This window comes from Podarcis liolepis (assembly GCF_965112155.1).
Source record: "Podarcis liolepis genome assembly, chromosome: Z".
Classification (NCBI taxonomy): Eukaryota; Metazoa; Chordata; class Lepidosauria; order Squamata; family Lacertidae; genus Podarcis; species Podarcis liolepis.
Window position 1 is genome coordinate 25,160,749 of NC_139570.1, and position 24,448 is coordinate 25,185,196.

Here is a 24,448-nt window from a genome sequence, read left to right on the forward strand (position 1 = left end):
GAAATTGGAAAGTGGTCTGCTGCAATGGTTTCCAATTGCTGGTCTGCGGACCTGCATAACTCACCCAGGAGGTCTGTGGCACCATTCACATAACAAAAACTACCACAGAGGTATCAAAATTTTCATGGCTTGGCTTTTGAAAAACAAGGGTCCACAGTACTTAGCTATTTGGAAACCACTGGTCTACTGTATCAGTCTTTCACCTTTTCAGATCCAGGACTCAAGTCTAGCCCAAACATGCATGTGGGGACCTGCTCCCTATTGTTTTACCATATATTTGTATGGCTGTGGTGGTGCTGTTGTGACCCATCTAGCCTCCCACCAGTAGGTCCTGACTAAGGACAAGCAAACTCATTTTAGTCCAGTCCTTCCCAGTTGTCAGAGAAGATAGGACTAAGTCCATTCTGTCCCATTTCCAGGGAAATGGAAAACAATTTTTAAACAAAATCTACTGGAAAGCCAATGTTTAAACACAGTTAAACCCCTGGACTCTTGTAACAGAATCCACCAGAATGAGGATTCTGAAGTGGTTCATTGATTTGATCTTGGTTGTGGTCTGAACGGATTGGATTAGGAAAGTCCACTCTGGAATCGGAGTGAGGCAAAGTCCACCTAGTCCTGACACACACATCCTAGGCCAATTGAAGGCTAGTGGAAATTAAGCTTTTGGAAATAGCCCTTTCTGTGACAGAAAGGGCCTAGACCTTTCTGTCACATAATATTGCGGGCAGACGCACCTTACCTGAGCCCTCTGGCTGAACCTATCCTCCAAGGTTGATAGGAGAATATGTTGCCACATTGGCAAATACTTAGCCCTCACATATCAAAAGTCTTCTACCCCTTCCTTCCTTTCTTGCATAGCCCTTAATCAGTGCTTCCTTTCTGGGGGGACACAGGGGTACGCATACCCCTAAACATTTTGTGAATCTAAATTTGGCCTCATTGAGGGGTAGTATTTCAATATGAGTAGAAAAATAAGAGTACACCTAAACATTTTTTTAAAAGAAAACACTGCCCTTAATAATAATTTTTTAAAAACCCTACACCAAAGGCCCAATTCCTACTCTGTGTGGAACAAATCTCCTGATAAGATGGTATCTGCATTAGGCCTTCGCCTGCGGAGCACAGTGATCAGTTGGGAATATATGGGGTGAGACAATCTTTCAATACTGCTTCCTGTGGCTGTTCCTATGTTATTGATGTGGTATGGTATTATATGTTGTTGCCTTTATACTATTTTGTTGTTTTTGTAATTGCAAACCCACCATTTAACACCACCACCTGAATCTTCTACACCCATGTCCAACATTCTACCTACAAAGGCAGCCTTCGACAACATAGTGTGTCCAAAATATTTGGAGGGTGCCAGTGCCAGATTGGCAACAGTGTGATGTTCCAACTAAAAAAAGTGCTGTGATACAAAATTATTGTCCTTACAATACATGGCTACGCAGATTGAATATCGACACTTGTTACCTTTTAATCCAGGAAAACCTGGATTTCCATCTGCACCTGGAGGGCCAAGTGCCCCGGGTAAGCCTAGTTCACCAGGACGTCCTGGGAGACCAACAAGACCAGGGAAGCCCTTCATACCAATGGGGCCTGGTGCCCCCGGATCACCACTTCTGCCTTTTTCTCCAGGAATTCCTGAATCGAGACAAGTAGGGACTCTTAATTTCACAGCCTCTCTTTCTCTCCCCTCTTTCAACCCGCCTCTGCGCTAAGCGTCGCATTGCATACAAGAGGATGAAACCCCAAAATCATGCAGCCTTTCTAATAGGCACGGGTTTAGAAATGCAAAAATAAATAAATAATAAGCATTAGTTATCTAACAATTAAAAGGCCTAGGAAGGTTACTGTCTACACCACTACACAACTGCCAATAGCGAAACCCCTTATGGTTGGGTTAATTTAGGATTTATCAGCCAAGGTTCGGGAAGCGTCTCAGTCGTACTTGTAAATAACCAGGCCACAAGTTGGAACATCAGATTCCATTCGCTACCCCCACCTTTGTGCTGAACCAAAGAATGTGTGTTGCTAAAAAGAGGTCCAATGATGCAAGGTGCATTTTCCACCATCGCCTTCCATCATTCTGCATTCCAGACGTTATTTCCCAAACCTGTTAAATCCGTGGTCATTCCCAGGGGAGGTCAGAGTAATGGCATCAGCCGGGCTGAATTTAGCCAATTTAGCCTCTGAACCCTTTGCTCAGCTTGCTTCTGCCTGTAAATTTTGAATTTTTAAAAATATTTTGTGGTTTGGTCCACCATAGTGAAGGGTTGAAGCATGGGAAAAGGAATGCTCAAATGCATTTTTTTTTTTAATTTAAAAAAATATCAGGTAGTTTCTGGGGAAAGTAGCATCTAAAGTTGGGGGGGGGGGGGAAACCCGGCTAACAAGCTTTGCAAGATTCTAATTGCAGCACTTAAAATTCACATCCTGATTTTTTTCCTCTTTAAAACAAACAGTGAAATATGTTTTATATTATATGGATGGAGGTAGCGGAGGAAGGGGAAGAGGGACCGCATTGAAACTGAAGTCCATGTTGGAGATTCCCAGAACACAAAAGCCTTGTCCAGGTTGGGTTGGTTGCAATATCTGAGCATACGAAGTACAATGTTTTGTGGCTGTTATTGATTTTTCTCTCTCTATGATTAAAATAAGGGGTGTCACCTACAGTCAATGCAAGTCTTGTAGCATTAAAAGCTAGATAGCTGTTAGTCCAGGAGCTTTTATGCTACAGTGCATTTTCTCTCACCTTGACAGCCTATGTGGAGAACCCCAGAAAGCAATACAGAGTGACGTCAGAAATGGAGGGGTTGGTGGTAAATGGAAGAGAAACATGGTGAGGAAAAACAGACAAAAACATATAAAGAGGGAGAAAGCACAAGGGCCATGAATGAAATGAATGACTCAGAAAATGGTGGTGCTTACCTGTAACTATGGTTCACTGGGAGCGACCAATGCACAGGTGTAAGTACAGGTGAGCTGCTTTTATAGCTACAAAATGTTGAGGAGCCACCCTGCCCTGCCACTTTGCAGATGAAGTTTTGAGCCTCTGGGCCACAAACCCATGAGAACATTCTCCACACACATAGGCCACAACAGCAGCATGAACTTAGAACACTATTATACTACTTTAACTGTCACGGCTTCTCCCAAGGAATTCAGGGAACTACAGTATGTTAAGGATGCTGTAAGTTGTTTAGGAGAGCCCACTCAGTGAGCGACACTTCTCAAGAGTTCCCTGGGAAGAGGTATTGATTGCTAAAAACACCCTGGGAACTGCAGCTCTATAAACTAGTGCCTGTGAAGGACTGGACCTCTTTAAATAAGGTGACTGAGGTTGACTGGTGCTGGAATGACATTCGGACTATGTTGTTATGTAGTCTCCAGCTGAACAATGTCTGGAGATGTCCAGGGTGCCACTGTACCTGAAACCATTAACTTACCTTGTCAGAACTTAGACCCTGCCCTATTTTTGCCTTGTCTTGCTCTGCTGGTGCAAACCTGAACATTTTGCTTTGGCTCAGAACACCCAGGCTGCTTGGAACAGGACCGACAACACTCAAGGCTCCCCAAGAATATGGGCATTGCATCACAGGTTTATAGGCCCATCACTATAATCCTACCAAGTTGTATGAAAGCAAAGAAAGGGGGCTACAGAATCCAGTGTCAGTCTTGCTGAGAGCAGACCCATTGGAATTCATGGGCACGACTAACTTAGGCCGACTCTGTGTAGAAGATAGTCGGATGCAACCCCATTTTTGCCCATGAAGGTAGCACCCGTTATTCCCATTTGATACACAACCTACCTCGTGATCCTGGGAAGCCGACTGCTCCCATTGGACCTGGCTTTCCTTTAATGCCAAAAGGGCCTCCAGGTCCTGGAGGTCCTCGTGGTCCGTCAATGCCCAGAAGGCCTGGTTCCCCACGTCCGCCTTTCGCACCTGACAGACCTGGCCTTCCATCTGCACCTGAAAAGAGAGAAGTGGTTGGCCCCTTGAAACGGCTGTTTCAGATCCATGGGCTGAGATGTGAAAAGCATGTTGCAAAATTCAAGGAAATGCAGTATGACTCCTACATTCAAAGGACAATAAATATGGCAGATGGGCATGGCTTGGCTAAATGGAGAGCCCTGGCAAGCCTAGTATGGCTACGGGCCAGAGGTTCTCCACCCCCTGTATGGTTGACAAACTTAATTCGTTCCAGGGGTCTGTGTGCAACCCGAAAAATCCACAACAAGAGGTGCCATTTCTACGTACCTGTGCGGCGCGATAGAGCACTTCTGCGCATGCGCACAGTGCACAGGGCACTTATGCGCATGCGCGCGCACCAAAACTGGGAAGTATACACTTCCAGGTTTGCCGTGTTTGCAACCCGAAAGTTACGTTACCCGAAGGTAATGTAACCCGAGGTACCACTGTATTAGAAAAACCAGAAAGTGCCAGACCCCAAATTTTCATCTTATTTTACTTGGGTTCCCAGGCAGATCTCTTATCCAGGCACTGAGCAGAACTAGATCTGCTTACCTTAGGCATCATGGCTGCATCATGGGCTCTCTCAGACCAGCAGCCAACTCTAGCAGCAGAACTAACCTTTCGGACCTGGAAGGCCAGGTTCCCCGAGGATGCCTTTATCTCCTGCCAATCCTGGCAGACCAGGTTGCCCTGGAGCTCCGCTTTCAGCACCAAACACTTCACCAGGCAGCCCCCTTGGCCCTGGCAAACCAGGGGAGCCTGGATTTCCAGGCAATCCATTCGTCCCGTCAGGTCCTGGGGATCCTTGTGGCCCTGGCTCTCCACGAATGCCAGAGAAGCCTCAAATAAAAACAAGAGCAAAGATGTAATGTATTTTATGTTACAGTCTGAATAAGAATTAAAATAAGAAAAATAATTGAAGATTAAAATGAGAATAATGCAAAACTATCCCTGCAGTCAGTCAGTGGAAACTGCCCAAAAACAGGACTAACACATGATGATAGAACCACGACTTCCCTTTTGGCCCTGTGCTATGAATCAGAAATTCCTGTGGTCAATCCTTGCCTCTATCATGAACTCGCAAGATGCCTTTAGGCAATCTGGCTGTAGTCTAACTTGCAAGAGTGTGAGGCAATTAAAACAGACCCACCTTACAGGGCTGTTGTGAAAATTGCAAAATGAAAGGGGGGGGTAAGGAATGTGAGGTAGTATGAGCAGTTAAAGTAGCCTTCCCTAAACCTGGTGCCCCACCTATTTTGGACTACCATTCCCATCAGGCCCACTTATTTCAAGTCAGATGCCAACCTTGGCTCTTACCTGGTGGTCCTGAAGGCCCTACCAACCCTGGTGATCCTAGCGGCCCTTTAAAGCCATTTAATCCTGGCTGCCCTGGAATGCCTGGCAGACCTTTTCTGCCCTTGGAGCCTGAAGATGGGTGAGGAACAAAATCAGTTAGGCACACACACAAAATGTTCTCACAAAAAATTGCCCGCATTCCCCCTAACAGACACATTTTGCATATGATTTTCCTTCATAAAAAGCTTTTTGCATGCTATTTCCCACTAATATATGCATGTTCCTACACACTTTGTCCTAATATACACATTTATTTTTTTTAAAAAAGCATGATTTGGCTGGAGAACTGCTTCACAACATTCAGAGAAGTGTGCATTTTGAAGGATGGTTGCATTTCATTTTTCACATTGTTGAAGGAAAAATGAACCAGAGAGGTTCACAGCAAGACAGGGCAAGGAGTGTATAATATTTCATACCTGGAGATCCTGGGGATCCTGGAGGCCCAGGTGGACCAAATGCTCCAGGAATCAGACAGGGCAAAGTTATACCTAAAGGGGGGTAAATGTGTGTCAAAAAGTTACTTGGTCAATAATGGTTGAACAGGTCCATGAATCCTCTTGATTAAAGAGCGCTCAAGAGTAACATTTCCAAACCTACCAGAGAATAATGTTTTCTAACTTTATTTTAAATCCTGTTTTGACTTTTGCTCATACTTAAGGCTTACAGTAGAAGGGGAGGATATGTGTTCAAAAGATAATGGCCCAGTCCAGGGATGGCGGAACCATTATACCCTCCAAGTGATACTGGACTCCAAGTCTCATAATCTAAGAGTCCGGCCACATTTGGAGGGCCACAGATCCGCCACTCCTGGCCCCATGTGATGGACCAAATGATCCTAGGCCTTGCCCCCACATTCTCTTTACCATACTGGTTAATTGTCTGGTTAATTCCACGTGGAAACACCCTCTGTTTCACAGAAATACAAATGCTCCTGCAAAGTGTTTTAGGATTTTCAGTATCTGAGAAACAAATCTGCCTTGCACAACAGATACAACAGGGCTTGTTTAAAATATGCAGTCTGGATCTTCCCCACAAAATGCCTCAAGGCAGCCAGTGTCTGGGATATAGGATGCTGTCTCTAGAGCAGCGAAGAAGAGGAAGAAGAAGAGGAAGAGGAAGGGGAAGAGGAGGAGGAGGAGGAAGAAGAAGAAGAAGAAGAAGAAGAAGACGACTGAGATAAAGGGCAAATTCAAGTAAACATTCTTGATCAGGAAAAACAACCACAAGGTCCCTCTCAATCTCCATTGAAATAATAATAATATCCCGAGGTACACAGGAACCCATGAAACTGTCGTGACCATTTGTTTATCTAGCTGAACGCTGCTCATTCTACAATGTGATTGCAGACAGGGGGTATTGCAGATTGAACCTTGGAAGAAGAAGAAGAAGAAGAGTTTGGATTTGATATCCCGCCTTTCACTCCCCTTCAGGAGTCTCAAAGCGGCTAACATTCTCCTTTCCCTTCCTCCCCCACAACAAACACTCTGTGAGGTGAGTGGGGCTGAGAGACTTCACAGAAGTGTGACTGGCCCAAGGTCACCCAGCAGCTGCATGTGGAGGAGCGGAGACGTGAACCCGGTTTCCCAGATTACGTGACTACCGCTCTTAACCACTACACCACACTGGCTCTCTTGGACCTTCAACATCTACATGCAGTGCTTTCTTTTTTTTAAGGTGCCAGTACTCACCATGAAGTTGTTGCAGTAACTGCCACACTTTAACATTTTTTTAGGCGGGGGATCATACCAGTATGTTTACCCCTGAGTACCCCCAGAAAAAAGCGCTGAAAGTATGTACTCTATCATGGAGATATGGCTCTTCCCTCAAAGTACAGAAACATAAGGAGTTGTCTTATACAGTGTCTGACTATTGTTCCATGCTGCTTAGTACTTTGTACACTGACTGGCAGCAGTTCTCAAAAATTTTAGACAGGGGGCATTCACAGCTCTCCCTGCAGATGCCAACGTGCTCACAAAGCATGTGCTCTGCATCAAGCTGTGGTCCTTCCCCAAAGAGAAATATATATCAACTTGTTCCATTGCCATTGTGAGGAACACATGCAATAAGCAAAGACGTGGAAACACTTAGACACAAGGAAGCAGAGGGTTAGCGTGGGAACACGTGATTTGGGGGCAGGGAAAAAGCACATGAAAGCAAGCTCTCCATTGGCTGTATCCCCATCAGCCTGCTGCAACCACCAAGTGTGTCCCTGCCCCCCTCCCAAAATATTGTGCAACATGCGTCTCTGTGTGCCTCAGTGGAAAGGAAGAAAATTCTCCCATCACAAGTCTCATGACTGGCCTCACTCTCACCTCCCTGAGCGTCTAAGACTTCATTACCAACCTCCTCACCGCAGCAGCAATCACCTATACCGGTTAAGCAAAGGAGGAGAGGTTAAAAACAAAGGCAGGAGAAAAATAAAAACATAAAGCCAAAAGAATAACCCGCAAGTCGAAGAGTCATTTCCTTTGAACCATAATTCTCCTATATTCACAGGTACTGCAAACAGGCCACAAAGGCAGTCGATCAAGTCGAGAGGAAATTAATAAAGCTTCAGACCCTTGTGATTATAGGAAGTAATATTTTTTGAGTGGTGTGTGTGGTTTGGGCAGAGAAATATACGAAAGCCTGTTTTGCTTGACACAGTTTTTTTAAAAAAGCTGCAAGATGAAATGTATTTCTCCATAAACAAAATGTTAAAATAGGCACAAGCTAGAAATTGTATTAAAAACAAAACAAAAGCAGCAGAAGAAAAGGAAGGAACACATCACAATTGTTAAAATTGTTCTGAAAAGCTGGCATTGGAACCTAGGAATAGGGAGGATCTTTTCGTTTTACTTTCCAAAGTGATTCAAACATGAACATAGAAACTGCTCAACAGCAGGAACATTTTCAAACCTGTTTTGGCTCACTTAGGCTTGGAATCAGGGTTCAGCATCCTTTTGGAAAAGACCAAAGTCCTGGCACCCGACAAGGACCCATTGGTACTAATCACTGACCCACCTACCAAGGGAGAGCAGTAGTGGCCTCTGACACTTGCCCTCTTTCTACAGGCCATGGTGAGGAGGCGTGTGACACTGTCCTCTGTGCTATCACACTCTTTTGCCCTGCCATTGTTTGCAAAGCAGTTTGCACACACACACACACACACACACACACACACACACACACACACACTGCACAACTAACTTCTACTCATCTGATTTTTCTTTTTGTCATTTCTCTATACAGTAACATTCTTGTCCATTTAACAAATGCCATTTGCTCCCTATTTCTTTCTTATTTGGGCTTACAGTACATGTGGAGAACTTTAGGCCCTCCAGATGTTGCTGAACTACATCTCCCATCAGTCTTAGCAATGATGGCCAATGGCCAGGTATGATGGGAGTTGTAATCCAGCAACACCTGAAGGGCGAAAGGCTCCCCACTTGCTTTACAGCTATCTTTTGCAGGTGTGCAAAGGAGATCCTTGCCGAAGTAGCACCTGTGAATATACTTTTTAAATACTTTTTTATATCTATGATCGTTTACATTATTTAGAAGACATAACAATGAATCTTCTATCAACCCTATCCCAAGTATTTCATTTGCAATCGAGGTCACCATCCTCAAATAACTACTAGCCTTCCATCATTTCCACCATATATGTACAAAATCTGCTTGTAAGGTGAGAAGTTAGAAATTTGGTTGGCATTCAGCAATAAATGTCACATGGGCTTTGTTTACTGTTTCAAAGTGTAACCCCAAATAACTTACCTGGAGCACCTGGGGGACCAGGTTGCCCTGGATATCCGTCAATTCCTGGGTCACCTGGAGGCCCAGGAACTCCAGCTGGGCCTGGGAAACCAACTCCAGGAAGACCACTCTCTCCACGCCGACCCTTCAAACCAGGTAACCCTGAAAAACCTTTGTCTCCTGGAAAGCCCAATCCACCATCACCCTAAACACAAACAAAAAAATAGATTTTTAAAAATCTCCAAGTAAGAGAAGATTGGATTTCTTGACTGGAAAAAAACCAAGTTTACTGCAGCTCATAATTTAAATACAAGACGAAAACTTGTTGTTGTTTAGCCATTTAGTCGTGTCCGACTCTTTGTGACTCCATGGACCAGAGCATGCCAAGCACTCCTGTCTTCCACTGCCGCAACCCCTCAAATTGTTATCTGGCTTGGTTTCTAATCTGAACTAGAGAATAATTCATCTCCTTCCTTACAGCCAACCAATCCCCACACTCTCATCCTCCTTGTGGTCTTATGGATCTCTGACGTTTGCAGTAGCTCTTGGCAAAACTTTGCTTCCTAGGTCTACTTATACCTCACATGATGCTTTGCCAGAGAGAGGAGTGAGAAACCCCCACCTCCCCATGTTCTTCTGTTGCCAGGAGCAGCCAGGTGGGTGGGTGGGTAGGAAGGAAGAAGGGAGCATGCAAAATCACTGTTAAAAGGGTGAAAAATTCTTAAAGGTAGGCACTGTGGTAGGGACTGGTCTCTATCACAACTTTAGCGGGGTGTATAATGGATTCCAGATTAATTCAAACTAACTCATATTCAGCAAAACCATTTTCCAATTATTTTGGCAAGTAGTTTAGTTTATTCCAAGCAATATTATCCACATCTGAGAGAGCTCATCCATCACCCATGAAGATGATTGCATTTTCCTGTAGGCTACTTTAGAAGGAATGCTGGCTTTCTGAATATTACATTGACATTCCTCCATAGTTGCTTGGACTAAGAGAATGACTCAGACCAAGGAATTTTCCTTTTCTACAAGTCTTTAAGACCAACATATAGATGAACTGTGGTCAAAATTACAGCCCACAACTGTTCAGCATTTGATCACCATATTGCCTATCCAGTTGCTTTGATAGCTACCCTTGCAAAAACCAGAAATATGGGCTTTTCAGAGACTTTCCTCCATGCAAGGCTCCCCCACCAAGCCACTTCAGATATTTTCCCCAGGTCTGTTGATTCTGCCAACCTTGAAAAGACTTCTTGTCAGGGACTTCACCCATTCTGTATTCTGTACGGTGCATGGCATGTTGTTGACATCACAAACACAGCATGTTGTAACAATAATGGGCTGTAATGCCCAGGCAGATGGAAAAAACACTTACTGGAGGGCCTGGTCGACCTGGCAAACCAGGTATGCCATCCCTACCAGGAACTCCAGATTCGCCTGAAGGCCCTCTGGGGCCGACATTCCCTGGATCTCCCTTGGTGCCTCTGCCTGAGGACAGATACGGTTCTCCTTTCTCTCCTTTGATGCCTGGAAGACCAGGCTGACCAAAGAAACCCTGGGATGCAAACAAATGAAAAAATAGTTAGCAAGCAAAGAGATATACAGATGCTTCTTCTTAGGAAACTGTAACAAAGGACTGGGTGGGAAGCATGGAGAATGTTTAGGATGAACATTTACTTACCGGTTGACCAGGTGGCCCTTGTGCACCATCTCCTGGATCTCCCAAAGGTCCTTTTGGGCCTGGTTCACCAGGTCTTCCAGGCTGACCAGGGGCACCTGGCTCCCCTTTCAAGCCTGCTCGTGTGATCCCTCCATCACAAGCACAATCTCCAGCTTCACCTGGGAAACAATGGTTCAGTTCTTTAACCAGTTTAGAACTCAAACCATGACTAGAGCCTCTCAACATCCACCAAACAAGCCACGATTTATAGAGCTACTTGTCTGCTTTTGTCTTCACATCTGTTCAACACACCAATTCCTAAGTGAAAATCCTTCTTGGATGGAGTGTGAATACCATAACTTTATATCAATTCAGACATCACTTCAAACCATGATTAGCACAAACCTGGGTTTGCAAACTGACTTCAAACCATATCTTCTGATTCTACTTTGCTGGCTGATTAAGAAACTGTGGTCAGCAGAGAACAAACCAAACAATGGTTATGTTTTGCTAGCCATGGTTTGGCATGATGGTAGAATTAAGACAATATTTGCTCAATAGGGCTTATTTCCACTTCCCCATGATTTTCATTTCCTGATGCATATGAAGCCCCACCTCTTTCACCTTAATTGGCATTTAAGCTCTCTGACATAGACCCTGCTTTGCACTTTTAAGGGTCCCTGTCTAATTCCTCCCATTGTTGGAGTTTTGCCTAGCAAGGCTGGGAAAAGCTGTTGACAGTGATAAAAACTTCTCCACGCGAAGCGCCACATCTCTTCTCTGGAGATGCATTTAAAGGGACAATCTAATGCAATCATTTGGAGTCTCCAAAGATCCAGAAGTTTGCAGAAGTTATAAACAACACACAAACATCCACAGTTTCAAATTCACAGTGATATTCTGTCATACCACTGGTCCATCTAGCCTTCCCCAATCTAGTGCCCTCCAAAAGTTGTTGGATTTCAGCTCTCATCAGCCCTAGCCAACATGATCAGTGGCCAGGGATGATGGGAGCTCTAGTCTAGCAAATATATGGAGGGTCACAGCTTCCCCATATCTGGGCCTCTATCCAACATAGTGATAAGTTAAAGCCATTTAGCAATATACTTGTCCAACTGATTAAATGTTTTCCACTAGTGGGACATGTTGTGCAAGAGAATTCCATGTTGTTAGTACCGTATTTTTCGCTCTATAAGACGCACCAGACCACAAGACGCACCTAGTTTTTGAAGGAGGAAAACAAGGGGGGGGGGATTCTGAATCTCAGAAGCCAGAACAGCAGGAAGGATCGCTGCGCAGTGAAAGCAGCAATCCCTCTTGCTGTTCTGGCTTCTGGGATAGCTGCGCAGCCTGCATTCGCTCCATAAGATGCACACACATTTCCCCTTACTTTTTAGGAGGGAAAAAGTGAGTCTTATAGAGCAAAAAATACGGTAACTTTGTTGCACCATAGATTGCAGAAGCTGTTGTACAAAGCTTCCGCTAGCACAGCTGCTGCTCTTGAGTCTTCTGCTGTGCAACACTAAAACTCATACACCTGCTAGTGCAAGACCCCTTGTACTAGCAGACAGAGAATGGATACAGCCCATGGTCTACAATGACCAGCAGCAGCTCTTCAGGGTTTCAGACACAAGTGTTTCCAGGCCCTTCCTGGAGATGCCAAGGATTAAACCTGGGGTGTTTGTATATAAAGCACACATTCTACCAAAAAGCTATGCCTCTTCCTCCAAATTTCCTAAATGCATTGTTTCTCTTCATCCCACCCCACCTGCAGTCACCATGTTCCATGAACAAAAGGACCATGCGATGTTCAGATCTGGGTGAAAATGCACAAGGGCCAGGGAAAATCTGCTCACCTTTGTAGCCTTTTGCCCCGAACAGTCCTGGTGGCCCTCTCTGTCCTGGGGTTCCTGTCTCCCCGGGTTCTCCAGCAAGGATCTCTCCCAGAGTAAATATGGGAACTGAAGATTTGGAATAAAACAATTCAGAACAAGCTTACTCGAAAGACTGCCTGTCCCTGCATAGACCTGTAAGATCACTTGGGATAATCTGTAGAAATTTAACTGATCAAACTGTACCCTTCGCCATATCACAGGGCAGTGACTACCAAAAGAGTATTTTTGAACACTGCCCCTGTACTATGAGATACCCTTTCACCTCCCAAACTTGAAGCATCATCCACCAGTTGCTTCGGACGCCCTGTAAATATTTATATTTTTGCCTGGGCTTTCCTTGACCCACAGGACTAGAAGATGTGATTAGGAAATTACTGTTTCTTGAGACTGTTGTCTCAAGAATTTCTGTTATGTTTGTTTTTATACGGCTTTGGTTTTTAAAAACATATTAAGCAGTTTAGAAATACTTTTAAACAAACAAACATAAAAACACTGTGAATTTGTGGGGTGGAAAACCACAAGGCCATGAACGACAGAATATGCAACATTTCACCAGCACTGTGGGATTTTCACTTTTTTCTTCACAGCATGGGGAGGAGTGGGAGTACATTTATGCTGAATATGATTTCATTTCATTTATATTTATCTGACACCTTTCCCCCAAGGAGTTCAATACAATGTACTTGGTTCTACCCCTCACCCATTTTATGCTCACAGCAACACTGTGAGGTAGGTTAGGCTAAGAGGCAGTGGCTGGCCCAAGGTTACCCAGTGAGCTTCACAGCTGAGTGGGGACTAGGACCCTGGACTCCCAAGTCCTAGTCCAGGGGTCTGCAACCCGCGGCTCCGGAGCCGCATATGGCTCTTTTACACCTTTGCTGCGGCTCTGGGGCGGATACTAGCGAGGGGAGGAGGCGCATTGTGCGCCCCGACACTCCCCACTGTGGCAGGCGCTGTACTGGCTGTGACGTCGTATGGGGGCGGTGCGTGCATTAGTCACGCACCGTCCCGACGTCACCTTCCTGCCCGCTGTCAGATCGCGGCGCCGGAGATATATTTGTTTTAAATGTCGCAATGGTTTTGCGGCTCCCAGTTTTTTTTTCCTTCGGAAACGGGTCCAAGTGGCTCTTTTTGTCTTAAAGGTTGCAGACCCCTGTCCTAGTCCAACTCTGTAGCCACTACACAATGCAGTACAAAAACTGAGCACCGTAATGTACTTACATGATGGTCCAGGTAACCCAGGAGGACCTGGCAAACCTGGATCTCCATCTCTGCCTGGTGGACCAGGCAACCCAATTGTTTCTCTGCCTGGGTCTCCTACGTCTCCTTTTGGTCCCAGATCACCTGGGATTCCCATACGACCCGGGGAACCTAAGACAGACAAGATTTGTTTCACATTTCCAGTCATTAACACTTTATAAAATTACCTGCTTATTAATATCTATCTTTATTCTTTTAATTGCTGTAAAAAAAAAAGAGGAGCAAGAAACTTCCCTCTATTGCACAGTATTTTGTAACTGATGAAATGCTAATGGGAGGAGTTAGCAGTGGAAGAAGAGGAATATAAGAAGAAAGAAGGGAGCTATACCATCCTTTCTACAGAGTCCAGATCACTGCAATCACCTGCAGAAGCCCTCTTGACTACCCCCGCCCCCCAGTTATCACAAATTCGTTTTGTTTCCATGTAAACGGAGTTTTTCAGGATGGGAGCAGGTGTGCCACAGAACACTTGAAATCAGACAGGCTGCTTCAATTTTAATATTTTGCCGCATGCCAAAAACATTTCCTGTTTTGTGAAGTGTTTCAGAGACTTCATTTGATTCAGTGTTGATCACTGGCTCCATATCTTATTACGTTTCATTGTACAACCCCAATAAATCTTTTTTTTTTAAAAAAAAGAGTTGTAGTTTACAAATACTCATTAAAAAGATTGTTGCTGTTGTTTATTCCAGTTGTCAGTCACTTTATACAGAAAGAAAATGTCTCAAAGCTGCTTAACAGCAAAATGAAATGCAAACAGATTAAAACCACCTGAAAGTCAAAACTAAAACAACGCATAATGCAAATCTCTTAAAATGCTTGTCTATGATTGTGAGCAGTTAAACTATACAGAACAAAGAAGTGAACATGAATTTGTCTAATCTTCTTCCAACGTCATCCAGGTTGGTGGCCATCGCTGCCTCCTGTGGGACTGAGTTCCATAGTTTAACTATGTGCTGAATGAAGAAGTCATTTTCTTTATCTGTTCTGAATCTCCCATTATTCAGCTTCACTGTATGTCCATGATTTCTAGGGTTGAGAGGGAGAAAACTTCTCTTTCTCCACACCAAGCATAATTTTATAAACTTCTATCACATCCCCTCTTTCTCTTTCTAAACTAAAAAGTCCCAAACTCTGCAAACTTTATTCACAGGGGAGCCACTCTGTTCCCTTGAGCTACCATGCAGATTATTCAGTTAAAAGAAGAGGAAGCAAAGAATCCAGATACCACTGGAATTCTGCATCTGAAGGCAAGGATCCTCAACTGGATTACCTGGAGTAAGTGCAGGAAACCCTGCTTGGCCAGGAAGGCCTGGTAAACCATCGAACCCTTGGTCACCTCTAGCGCCGGGGGTTCCGCGTGTCCCAGGCTCTCCAGGAGGTCCTGTCATTAAACAAAAGGAACAGGAAAAGACTTCAGACCTATCCTGCATTCATCTCACCAAAATCACCATGTTCACTCATCATGGCCAAGACCACAACACTAAGTGATGTTGTTGCCTTTTAAATCAACTTTATTTTCCTTTTTAAAAAAATGCATGCAAACAAACAATTCCCAATTTCCCATTCTCCCCCTCTGAGCAAGCGGAATATAATTTTTTTGATGATCACAAATAATAAATGCTGGCACCATCCCTACCTAACATTTCTGTATATATTGACTTGACTCACAATGAGTGAGGAAGTCTGAAGGGGGGCGGGGAATCTTCACTCATTTGAAGTTAGGATGAAACTATAGACACCAGCACATCTGAACACAGCTTGCATCTTTAGGTCACGTTTAGCCCTTGTAAACTCCATGGTGGGGCTCAATAATAAAAGTTTTGATTTCTGACAGCCACATTTCCTAAGGCTTCAACTCGAGGCTTTCATGTGATTGCTGTACTGCTTCCCTTTCAATCCCACATTAGCTGTTGTTTATCTGTTTGCTTTGTAACACAAAACCTCCCAATAAAAACTAATTTAAAAAATGTTCTGAAGACACATGAGTGGGCTTTATAATGTGCAAACTGTTTAACTGCTGTATAAAATGAACTGTAACATGTGATCTAGCCTCATCAGAGGACCATTGATGAAAAGTTGGATGTCTGTGTCAGTGGCTGTGTACCCCAACTTTTGGGGTGCCCTGCTTTTTACTTTTTGAAACCTGGCAACCTTATGTTTAGTCAAAATTGTGCTATGCTTTGCCCTGCCTGGCAGCTAGCTAGCCTGCCTTCCACAAGGAGGGAGAGACTAGAGCTGGCACACTGAGCAGGCCTTGCCCAGAAAGGAAAGTACAGAGTTTAAAAGCTTTTCCTGTGCCAGATCCACTTGGGGCTATCCAGCAGGAAAATAGCAATTAAACACTCAGCTTTGCTTCTTGGGCAAGGCCTGCTCAGCGTGCCAGCTCTGGGACCGGTAGGGATGGTCTCATGAGATCTCACGGGACAACCTGGCTTCCCACAAGTTCTCACAACAGCATCCCCACCTTGCCTGCACATAGTTGAAAGTTCTCAAGTTAGATGGGTGCAAGATGCAGGCGTATCGTATATCAAAACATTTGCAAGAGAATGAAGAAGAAAAACGCACCCGAGACCACGGCACCTTCTCCATCAACAGTAACTGTAGGACCTGGTGGACCAACATCCCCAAAGTCGCCCTGAAAATGAATTGCAATATATATGTATACATGAAATGTGTGTATGCGTGCATGTCATACATGCAACATGATTACAGTTGCCAATAGCAGAATTTGAAATATTTTACAAATACAGTTCTTTGAAACAGATTCTGTTTCTTCTTGCAATGGCTGTTCTGGCATTTGAGATTTGTTTTGTGAGCTGGATTGTAAATCAACACAGACCTATGCAAGTTAGACCTGACAACAGAAAGTTACAGCACGGAGTGCTCCTATTCAATGTTACAACTGGCTAGCGGCACCCCTTTTCAGGATACTCCATTCCACCCCACTGTCCCCAGTTTCTGGGGCCACTCAACCCTTATTTCACTGTGTTTCTATCCTGGGAGGTGGGTTTAAAACTTTTTTTGTGGGGGTATTTCTCAAAACATGGTCCCTGCTCCATGCCCCAATGCTGATACCTTCACCTCCCCTAGGGCATGGATGGTGCCATTTTGGCTACATATAGATTGACAGAGAACTGCATTTGTTGTTATAAGTATACAGTGAGCATGCAACTTACACGGGGTTCACATTCTGGGATCATGCCTAAAGCCAAAATCTCATACAGTCAAAAATACAGTCAATGGTAGGTGGGACTACCAAAATCCTTTTTCCCAGATGCCCACCTGCTTTCCTTAAAAAAAAAAAAAAGCTAAGCATATAAAGCTGAATGTGCACAAGTTAAATGTGCATAAGTTGCAGGCTTACTGTATTAGATGCTCAAATGCTTTTGTTTGCTCCATATATCTTAAACATCAGCACTTGTGGTTCTTGTTTCCGTTCAGGAAATTACCTTTCCTCCTGGTGATCCATCCCGTCCCGGAAATCCTGGTTCACCTGATAAGCCCTGCATGAAAATTATTTATTATTATTTATTATTATTAATGAAAACTGTGATCATTTCTACCCACTTCTATGGCGGCATGCAGAACAGCAGCTTGTAGCTCTTAGCTTATGCGCAAGAACAACACAGTACTGAAGAAGAGGATACAGGGGGCAGAAAAAAGAAGCCTCCTTTATTGCCACTAGTAATATATTAGGTGCTTGGATTGTAAGCAGCTTTGAGAAACAACATTCACATTTGGAAAGAAATACATTCATTCTGTATTTATTTGGAAATTTATAGCTTGCTTTCTAACTCTTATTCTAGGAGTGGCTTACTATTTTTGTAATTGAAAGTGCAAATACAACAGTAACTTTGCAAAAGGACATTACAACAATCACAGGTTGACACAATGAGCTGACCATAAAGACAACATAGAATCATAGGATTGGTGGTGGTGTGCTCCTTGAGGTTTTCTAGTTGAACTCATACTTGAAGCAGGAAATCCAGGCCAAATCATTCTCAACAGCCAAAAAACCGCCTGCAAAGGAAGGTCTTCATTGCCTGCTTAAAGGCACAAAGTCCTGGGATGTGCTGCATAGAACTTGGAAGCTGATTCCACAGCTTTGAGGCCACCACCAAAAAGGACCATTTTGCCAGTGGCTGCCAGTACGGCACATGGTGGGATTTGAAGTCACTACCTACCGGTCTCCCTAGGCCTCCATCAAATCCCTTCAATCCCATATCTCCCTAAAAAGAAAGAAGGCAAAAGTTAGTATTGAATATTTCTGCAGGCCTCAAGAGACTGCCTGACTCTGGTTTGACTTTTACTATTACATGGAGAGCCCACTATCCAAATGCTCATTATACAAAAAAAAATCACTTATCCAAACATGAAGACTTTGTATCCAAACCTCACTATGCATACTGCAGATGCAGATATCCAAACAGCCAGATCTGTGTGCAGTACTATAAACAAATAAGCAGCCTTAAATAAGCCTTCCTTTTTTCTTTTTTGGTGGTCCATGGCAGCCATTTTGCCAGAAATCATGGTGGGAGTGAGGAGGAAGGGGAAGAGATCAAACAATAAGAGAGAATTTTTTTCCTTCCTTGTTTGCCTTTTGTAAGGGTTCAAAGGGTTTTCCTGGGCTTTCTCGTCATTTTGAGATCAAAATTCAGTAGTCAGTCAGGAACGCATTAGAAATTTCCCCATAGGGATTAATGGAAATTGTTGACTCGTTATGCGAACACTCACACTTACCTAGCAAGCCATTTCCTGAAAATGCACTGTGTTCGGATAGCGTGACCTGCATGTATTCACACCAGTGACTAGCTACATAAAGTTCCTGTGCCACACTCAAGTTTAGGTGGTGTTTTTGGTATTTGCCGGCAGGACATGACTCTTGGTGGCCAAAGGAGAATTACCCCCTCCCCCACTTGCCGTCCTACAAAATCGTGAATTGAAACTGTTCCAAGACTTACAAAACCACTCACAGAACTGTAGAAATTATGGTATGGATTACATTTTGAATATGTCCAGGTTAACACATGGACCATGAAGAAACAACAGCTTCCTAGGGTAGGGTTGGGGAAGGAATAATCCACAACTAGGTTTTAATCCTAAGAAAAGCTAACTGAAAGAGGAGATTCCTATCAATTTCTCCCTCCTGGCGTCTTCAAGAAGGGCCCCTGACCTCCTGGCGGGGCTTTTCAGGGGTCAGAAGTAGCTGCAGGGGGGAAGGAAACTGTCCTTCCTTGAACTTCCTAAAGTTAACTTTTCTTAGGATCCAAGCCAAAGGCTTTATTTAGGGAGCGTAAGGGAGCATGTTTGTATTGTTTTGGAATTTATTTATTTATTTTAACTCTTAAGGAAAATACACACATGGAGTGAGTTGCTGCTGGCGTTATAAGTCAGGTCAACTGGACATTTATTCTTTATCTAAATGGAATGGTTTGGCTCCCCGCGGCAACCACTGGGGCTCTGTAGAGCAATGGTGCCACCCCTGAATCTGAAGCCCAGACGCCCACAGCAGCAGTACCTGAAAGTTTGGGGTTACAGGGGGTTGGGCAGGCAGATTGGGCCTGATCCCTGGGCCACCTTCGAACAAGGCCCAATGGTGGCAAGCACAGATTGTGAGGCCAGCTCAGGATGCAGTGGACTGCATGCCAACTCATCTCCCCCCATCCCAGGGGAGAGTGTTCTATCAGGCTCCACTGGCAAGGACAACACTAGCTGGCTTCCCATCTGCCCTTGTGATCAGCAGCAGTTGAGAGGCCCTCTTAATCAGGAGAGGAGAAAAGAACAAAAGGATACCACTGTTTAGGGCTGGGCGATACCTGGTTTTCAACATTGTGATATATCACCAGCTACACATTGCAATATACTGCTATATCACGATGTCTGAAATAAGGATAGAGCTATGTAGAGGCATTGGCTGGCTTCATGGTCTCCTCTACATTGTGATATTTTCATAGTGTGCGCACACGTACACACACACACACACACCACGATTCACAATACATTGCCAGGTCAAAAATTATGAAACCGATATCACAATATGGGCTTCAAACTGGTTTTGGACAATATATTGATATACCACCCAACCCTACCACTGTTCAGTCTGAATCCCTTGCAGCCTGGCATTAAGTGGAGCTCAGGCTGCAGCCTAAAATGCTTAAAAACATATGAAATCAATTAAGTATTAAAATATACTTCTAACCAAGTAATAAAAGACATGACTAATGGTGAACGCACTGCAAACGAACCCTAAGCACCATGAACACCTAGCGTAGTGGAGGCATTTAGGAACACAGATGCACAGGAAGCTGCCTCAGAGTCAAACCTACTGCTCCCTACTGTCAACACTGACTGGCAGCAGCTCTCTAGGGTTTCAGGCTGCTGTCACTCCCAGCACTATGTGCAGATGCCAGGGGTTGAACCTTTTGCAAAGCATGTGAACTACCATTTATTCATGGCCCTTTCCATAGCTTTGTCAAGGGCTCACACACTCTGGAATGCTCCTCCTTACCACTTGGTCTCCAAGATGGCACTGCTGCTGCTAAACTCCCAATCTCACTTGTGGGAAGGATTATCCAGTGGTGCTGGCACTAGAACCAGCCAGGAGCTGAGCAGCTTTTATAGTACTGCTGCCAAGGCAGGCCACAAGTTGACAGCTGGGACAACAGTGCTGCTAGGGGGTGGGGAGTGAAAGCAGGAGTTGCGTGGAACCAAAGACAGCCTAGTCAGGACCCCACTCCCCCCCCCCACAAGACCCCTAGTGCCGACCAAGCCTGCTAAGCCCAGTGACACCACTCACTTCCACCCCCACAAAGATACCTTCCATAACAGCAAAGGATGGATTTTGTGAAGTTACTTACCCTTGGCCCTGGCAAACCAGGTACACCCTTTTCTCCCTTTTCTCCGAAAATCCTAAAGCCCTGAAAGGGGGAGAAATGGCCAAAGACGCTTGGATTAATCCACACCTCAGCATGCAAACCAAAAACACAATGCAAGCCCAAGATATAGATGGCAAATGATCTCCATCTGAGAAACAATGGGGCACAGGTATTTTCATTGAAGTTACAGATAGAAACAATTTGGTTTCATACCTGTAGTTCAAATCTGTAATTCATACCTGTAGATACCCTGATTTGCAGTCAGAGATTAAATCAGTTTCCCTATTTGGATATAACTGGAAACTGTGTTTGAACAAATTCCGAAGTCTATGTCACAATTCTGTACATTGAAGAGGGCTTAAGTAACACTTGGCATATGTGTGAACCTTACACAGTTCACCTCATATTAGGTAAAGAGCCTCACAGAATATCAGCCAGCTACAGAACTAGCTTCTCCCTCCTAACCTGAATGGAGGCTTCATGTAGCTTAGCAAAGAGGCTTGGGATTTCTTCATGCCCAAATACAAAAAAATGGAAAACCAAAAGGTAACAATAAGGCACTTTGGGGAGGAAAGGAAAGAGGAGTCGACCACCAAAAGCAAACACAAAAAGATGTATCACAGGACCCTAAGAGTAGAACTCCATTCCACTCCATGATATTGGCTTGGGTTGGCATATAGTCTCTGCTGGTGGAGAGGAGGGCTTTACAGTGATGGAGGTCCCAGCTTTACTCAGTTGGGAAGCTGGCAAAGAGATAAACAGAACAAAATCTCCTTCCCAATTTCCTCCCTGGACACTGCTCCATTCTGCCCTCCTGTTCATCAGCAGGGTTAGGATTCCTCTGCCTCTGTAATAACGTCAGATAATAACAACAGATGAAATAATAATAATAGATGAAAGGGCTTTCCAGATGGCTGTGACTTGTAGTTTTTCAAGAAAGGGTGAAAAGCTTTCAGCTGTCCTCTCTCACCAGTGCTGCTATGGCTCAGGTAACTTGGTCATACAAAACCCTTGCAAATCATTGACTTCCTGCTCCATTACTTAATGTTTCAGGAGCACAGCTGAGCATACAGCCGCATCACAGTATGCAGCAAGGGTCCCATGCATATATCTGGCATTATCTGTGGCTCATACAAGCAAAGGAGAGAGCTCTTGAACATATGGAATGCCCACATGCATTCTGCATGACTCTTTGGTCTGAAAAATGGGATGTGTGAAAAAAGAGCATTTCCCTTCTTCAACAAAACATAGATCATGTTTACTACCACAAACCCAAGAAGCCAAAAAGAATATTTGTCTTTGGGGATAGTAAGTAGGAAAGCTCATAACACTGATGCAATTCAGATAATTTATCTCATGCTTCAAAACTTTCCTAAAATATTTATTCCTTAGTGTACCTTAGACTGCTAAAGAGGCTGTAAATTTTCCTAAAATATTTATACTGGACTGTAAAGGGGTTGCAAAATTTCCTAAAATATTTAGTCCTTATAGATTATATGGAATCAGATTTACTAAGTTTTAATGTCTGTGGAACTTGATCATGGCCACCCAAGAAAGTGGGGAGAAGGGGAAGACTAGCAAGTCAGTGCTCAGCTGCTGGAGAGCAGCAACAGGAGATTGCACCATGTAGATGCACTTCAAAGTACTTCAAAGAGATAATGTAGGGAAGTGGCTCTTGCACCTCACTTATTTTATACCACTGTATAAAACATCTGAAACCTCCAAATGTTGTTGGATTACAACTCACACCATTCTTGACCAGAAGCCATGCCAGCTGTGGCTGTTGGGAGTTGGGAGTCCAACAACGTCTGGATAAACGCAGATCACCCCCCTCCCCAATGGCTTTATGCCTTCTTTATAAGCCCTTTGTATTAAAAGAACTAGAGGAATGGAAACATAGCAAACTCTTGTGCCATGGCATAAACAAACTTACTGGAGGACCAGGAAACCCAGGAGGACCAGGAAAGCCTTCAGGACCAGGAACACCCTGAAAAAAGACGCGAGAGGATTTATAGAAAATACTGGCAATTCCAAGGAAATGGGAACCATTTTAGAACATTCAAACCCTAATCCAGTGTTTCCCAAACTTGGGTCTCCAGCTGTTTCTGGACTACAATTCCCATCATCCCCTGACCACTGGTCCTGCTAGCCAGGGATGATAGGAGTTGTAGTTCAGAAACAGCCTGGAGACCCAAATTTGGGAAACACTGCCCTAAACTGTGTTTAATCTTATGGTTTGTTGTAACAAGTCAGCATTTTAAACGATCCTTTGAAGTTGGCTTGCTAACATTAAGAGCAGTTTGGTGGGTGTGGATGACAGGCAAGCAGTAATTAATCTAAAATGGAAGCAAAAGTTCCAAACTCCTTGCTTGTGGCACTGGAAAAAGAAGGAGTACATGAACCTGAGGATAACCTAGATTTGCGCCCATAACATTTAGCTCTGGTTTAGCATTAACTAAAAAACTAGCCCCATCTTGCCTAACCAAATCAGCTGAGACGGCCCAATTTAATCCCAGATAATCTGTAAAATACTCAAGTCACTTCATCTTGTGTTTTAGCAATACACATGAACCCATCTTGAAAATATAATGACTGGCGAAACATGCATCATAAAAACTGAAAGCTGCTATTTGTCTGCCCTTATTTGCTTCCTTAAGAGATTACATTTTCCACCTGGGTTACTGTAGTTTCACGATTCAGAGGGTTTCTGTATAGAAGCATGTGGTATGTCAACGCTCCCAAACTAATGATTAAAACATTGGGAAGCCTTTTGACTGCTTCCTCTTCTGGGAAAGCTTAAGTTCTCTGCAACAAGCAAACAACCAGAAAAAAATGTTCCAAAATGCTTAGGTCACCTTGGTGGTGGTGGGAAAACAGTGTTGGAAATCATTGATCAAGGCTTCTGGAAATCAGACCAAGTGAGTTAATCATTCACAGAGTTGAATAAATATCGAGCATCCGCAATAACTGGCCTCAATTGTCTCTGCCCTCTTTGAATAACTAATTTCAAAGTAGGCTGATAAACATTTTTAATCACCTTAGGGGCATGAGACACATTGTTATCTTGGCTTTTTCCCCGGGGAACAAAAGGTCAAAAGGATGCTTCTAACCTCTAAGCAAATTCCTGCCAGTTATCACAAGACAGTGTGCCGAAATAGTGCTGAATCAAGGATTTCTCAGTGCATCAGTTCAATAAAGAACCAAGAGGTGGAAAAGGGTAAATAGACCATCTCTTCTGAGTTTGCATTTTGATTAATGCATGCACAAGGCAGGTCTTAAATTTTCTGTTGCAACAGAGTTCTCTCCCCTCCTTGCAAGGAGGTTGGAGAGACCCAGAACAATGGTGTTCAAGCCCCTATAAAGACTTTTGAAATTGTCTACCCTGTAGCCCAAGACTAGGTCCCCAAAACATCATACATACATCAAAGAAGGAGGTGGTCTCCAGCAGAAATTTGAGAGTGTTGCTTCTTTCCTGTTTGCCAGGATACCTGATAATGCCTTACTTGATTGTATTTTCTGGGTAGCCTGGCTATTCCTTTGAGATGGTAAATACTTTAGTTCCTGAATCTCTTACACATATTGATAGTTTTCTCAGCTTAACAGATACTTGCCAGACTGTATTTGAAGGGAGGTGCAAGACAATTGGAAAGCTTTTCTCATTTCCTTTCTCCATGCAGAGAA

General features: G+C 43.9%; 1 protein-coding gene across 5 annotated transcripts in view; it reads right to left on the reverse strand.

Moving 5' to 3' along the window:
* Positions 1–24,448, reverse strand: part of COL4A6 (collagen type IV alpha 6 chain) — a 172,621-nt gene that overhangs the window by 27,672 nt on the left and 120,501 nt on the right. For 3 of the 5 annotated variants that reach the window (XM_083484946.1, XM_083484945.1, XM_083484947.1), the window contains exons 14-30: positions 22,701–22,754; positions 20,750–20,809; positions 18,077–18,121; positions 17,342–17,395; positions 16,458–16,527; positions 15,163–15,273; positions 13,851–14,000; positions 12,591–12,695; positions 10,756–10,913; positions 10,450–10,629; positions 9,093–9,276; positions 7,649–7,702; positions 5,753–5,824; positions 5,298–5,405; positions 4,599–4,820; positions 3,816–3,977; positions 1,477–1,647 (exon numbers count right to left, since the gene is read on the reverse strand). In XM_083484946.1, the coding sequence (XP_083341072.1) occupies positions 1,477–1,647; positions 3,816–3,977; positions 4,599–4,820; positions 5,298–5,405; positions 5,753–5,824; positions 7,649–7,702; positions 9,093–9,276; positions 10,450–10,629; positions 10,756–10,913; positions 12,591–12,695; positions 13,851–14,000; positions 15,163–15,273; positions 16,458–16,527; positions 17,342–17,395; positions 18,077–18,121; positions 20,750–20,809; positions 22,701–22,754 (1,960 nt within the window). The remainder of the gene's footprint in view (positions 1–1,476; positions 1,648–3,815; positions 3,978–4,598; positions 4,821–5,297; positions 5,406–5,752; positions 5,825–7,648; positions 7,703–9,092; positions 9,277–10,449; positions 10,630–10,755; positions 10,914–12,590; positions 12,696–13,850; positions 14,001–15,162; positions 15,274–16,457; positions 16,528–17,341; positions 17,396–18,076; positions 18,122–20,749; positions 20,810–22,700; positions 22,755–24,448) is intronic. The other 2 variants (XM_083484949.1, XM_083484948.1) reach the window with 1 other exon arrangement.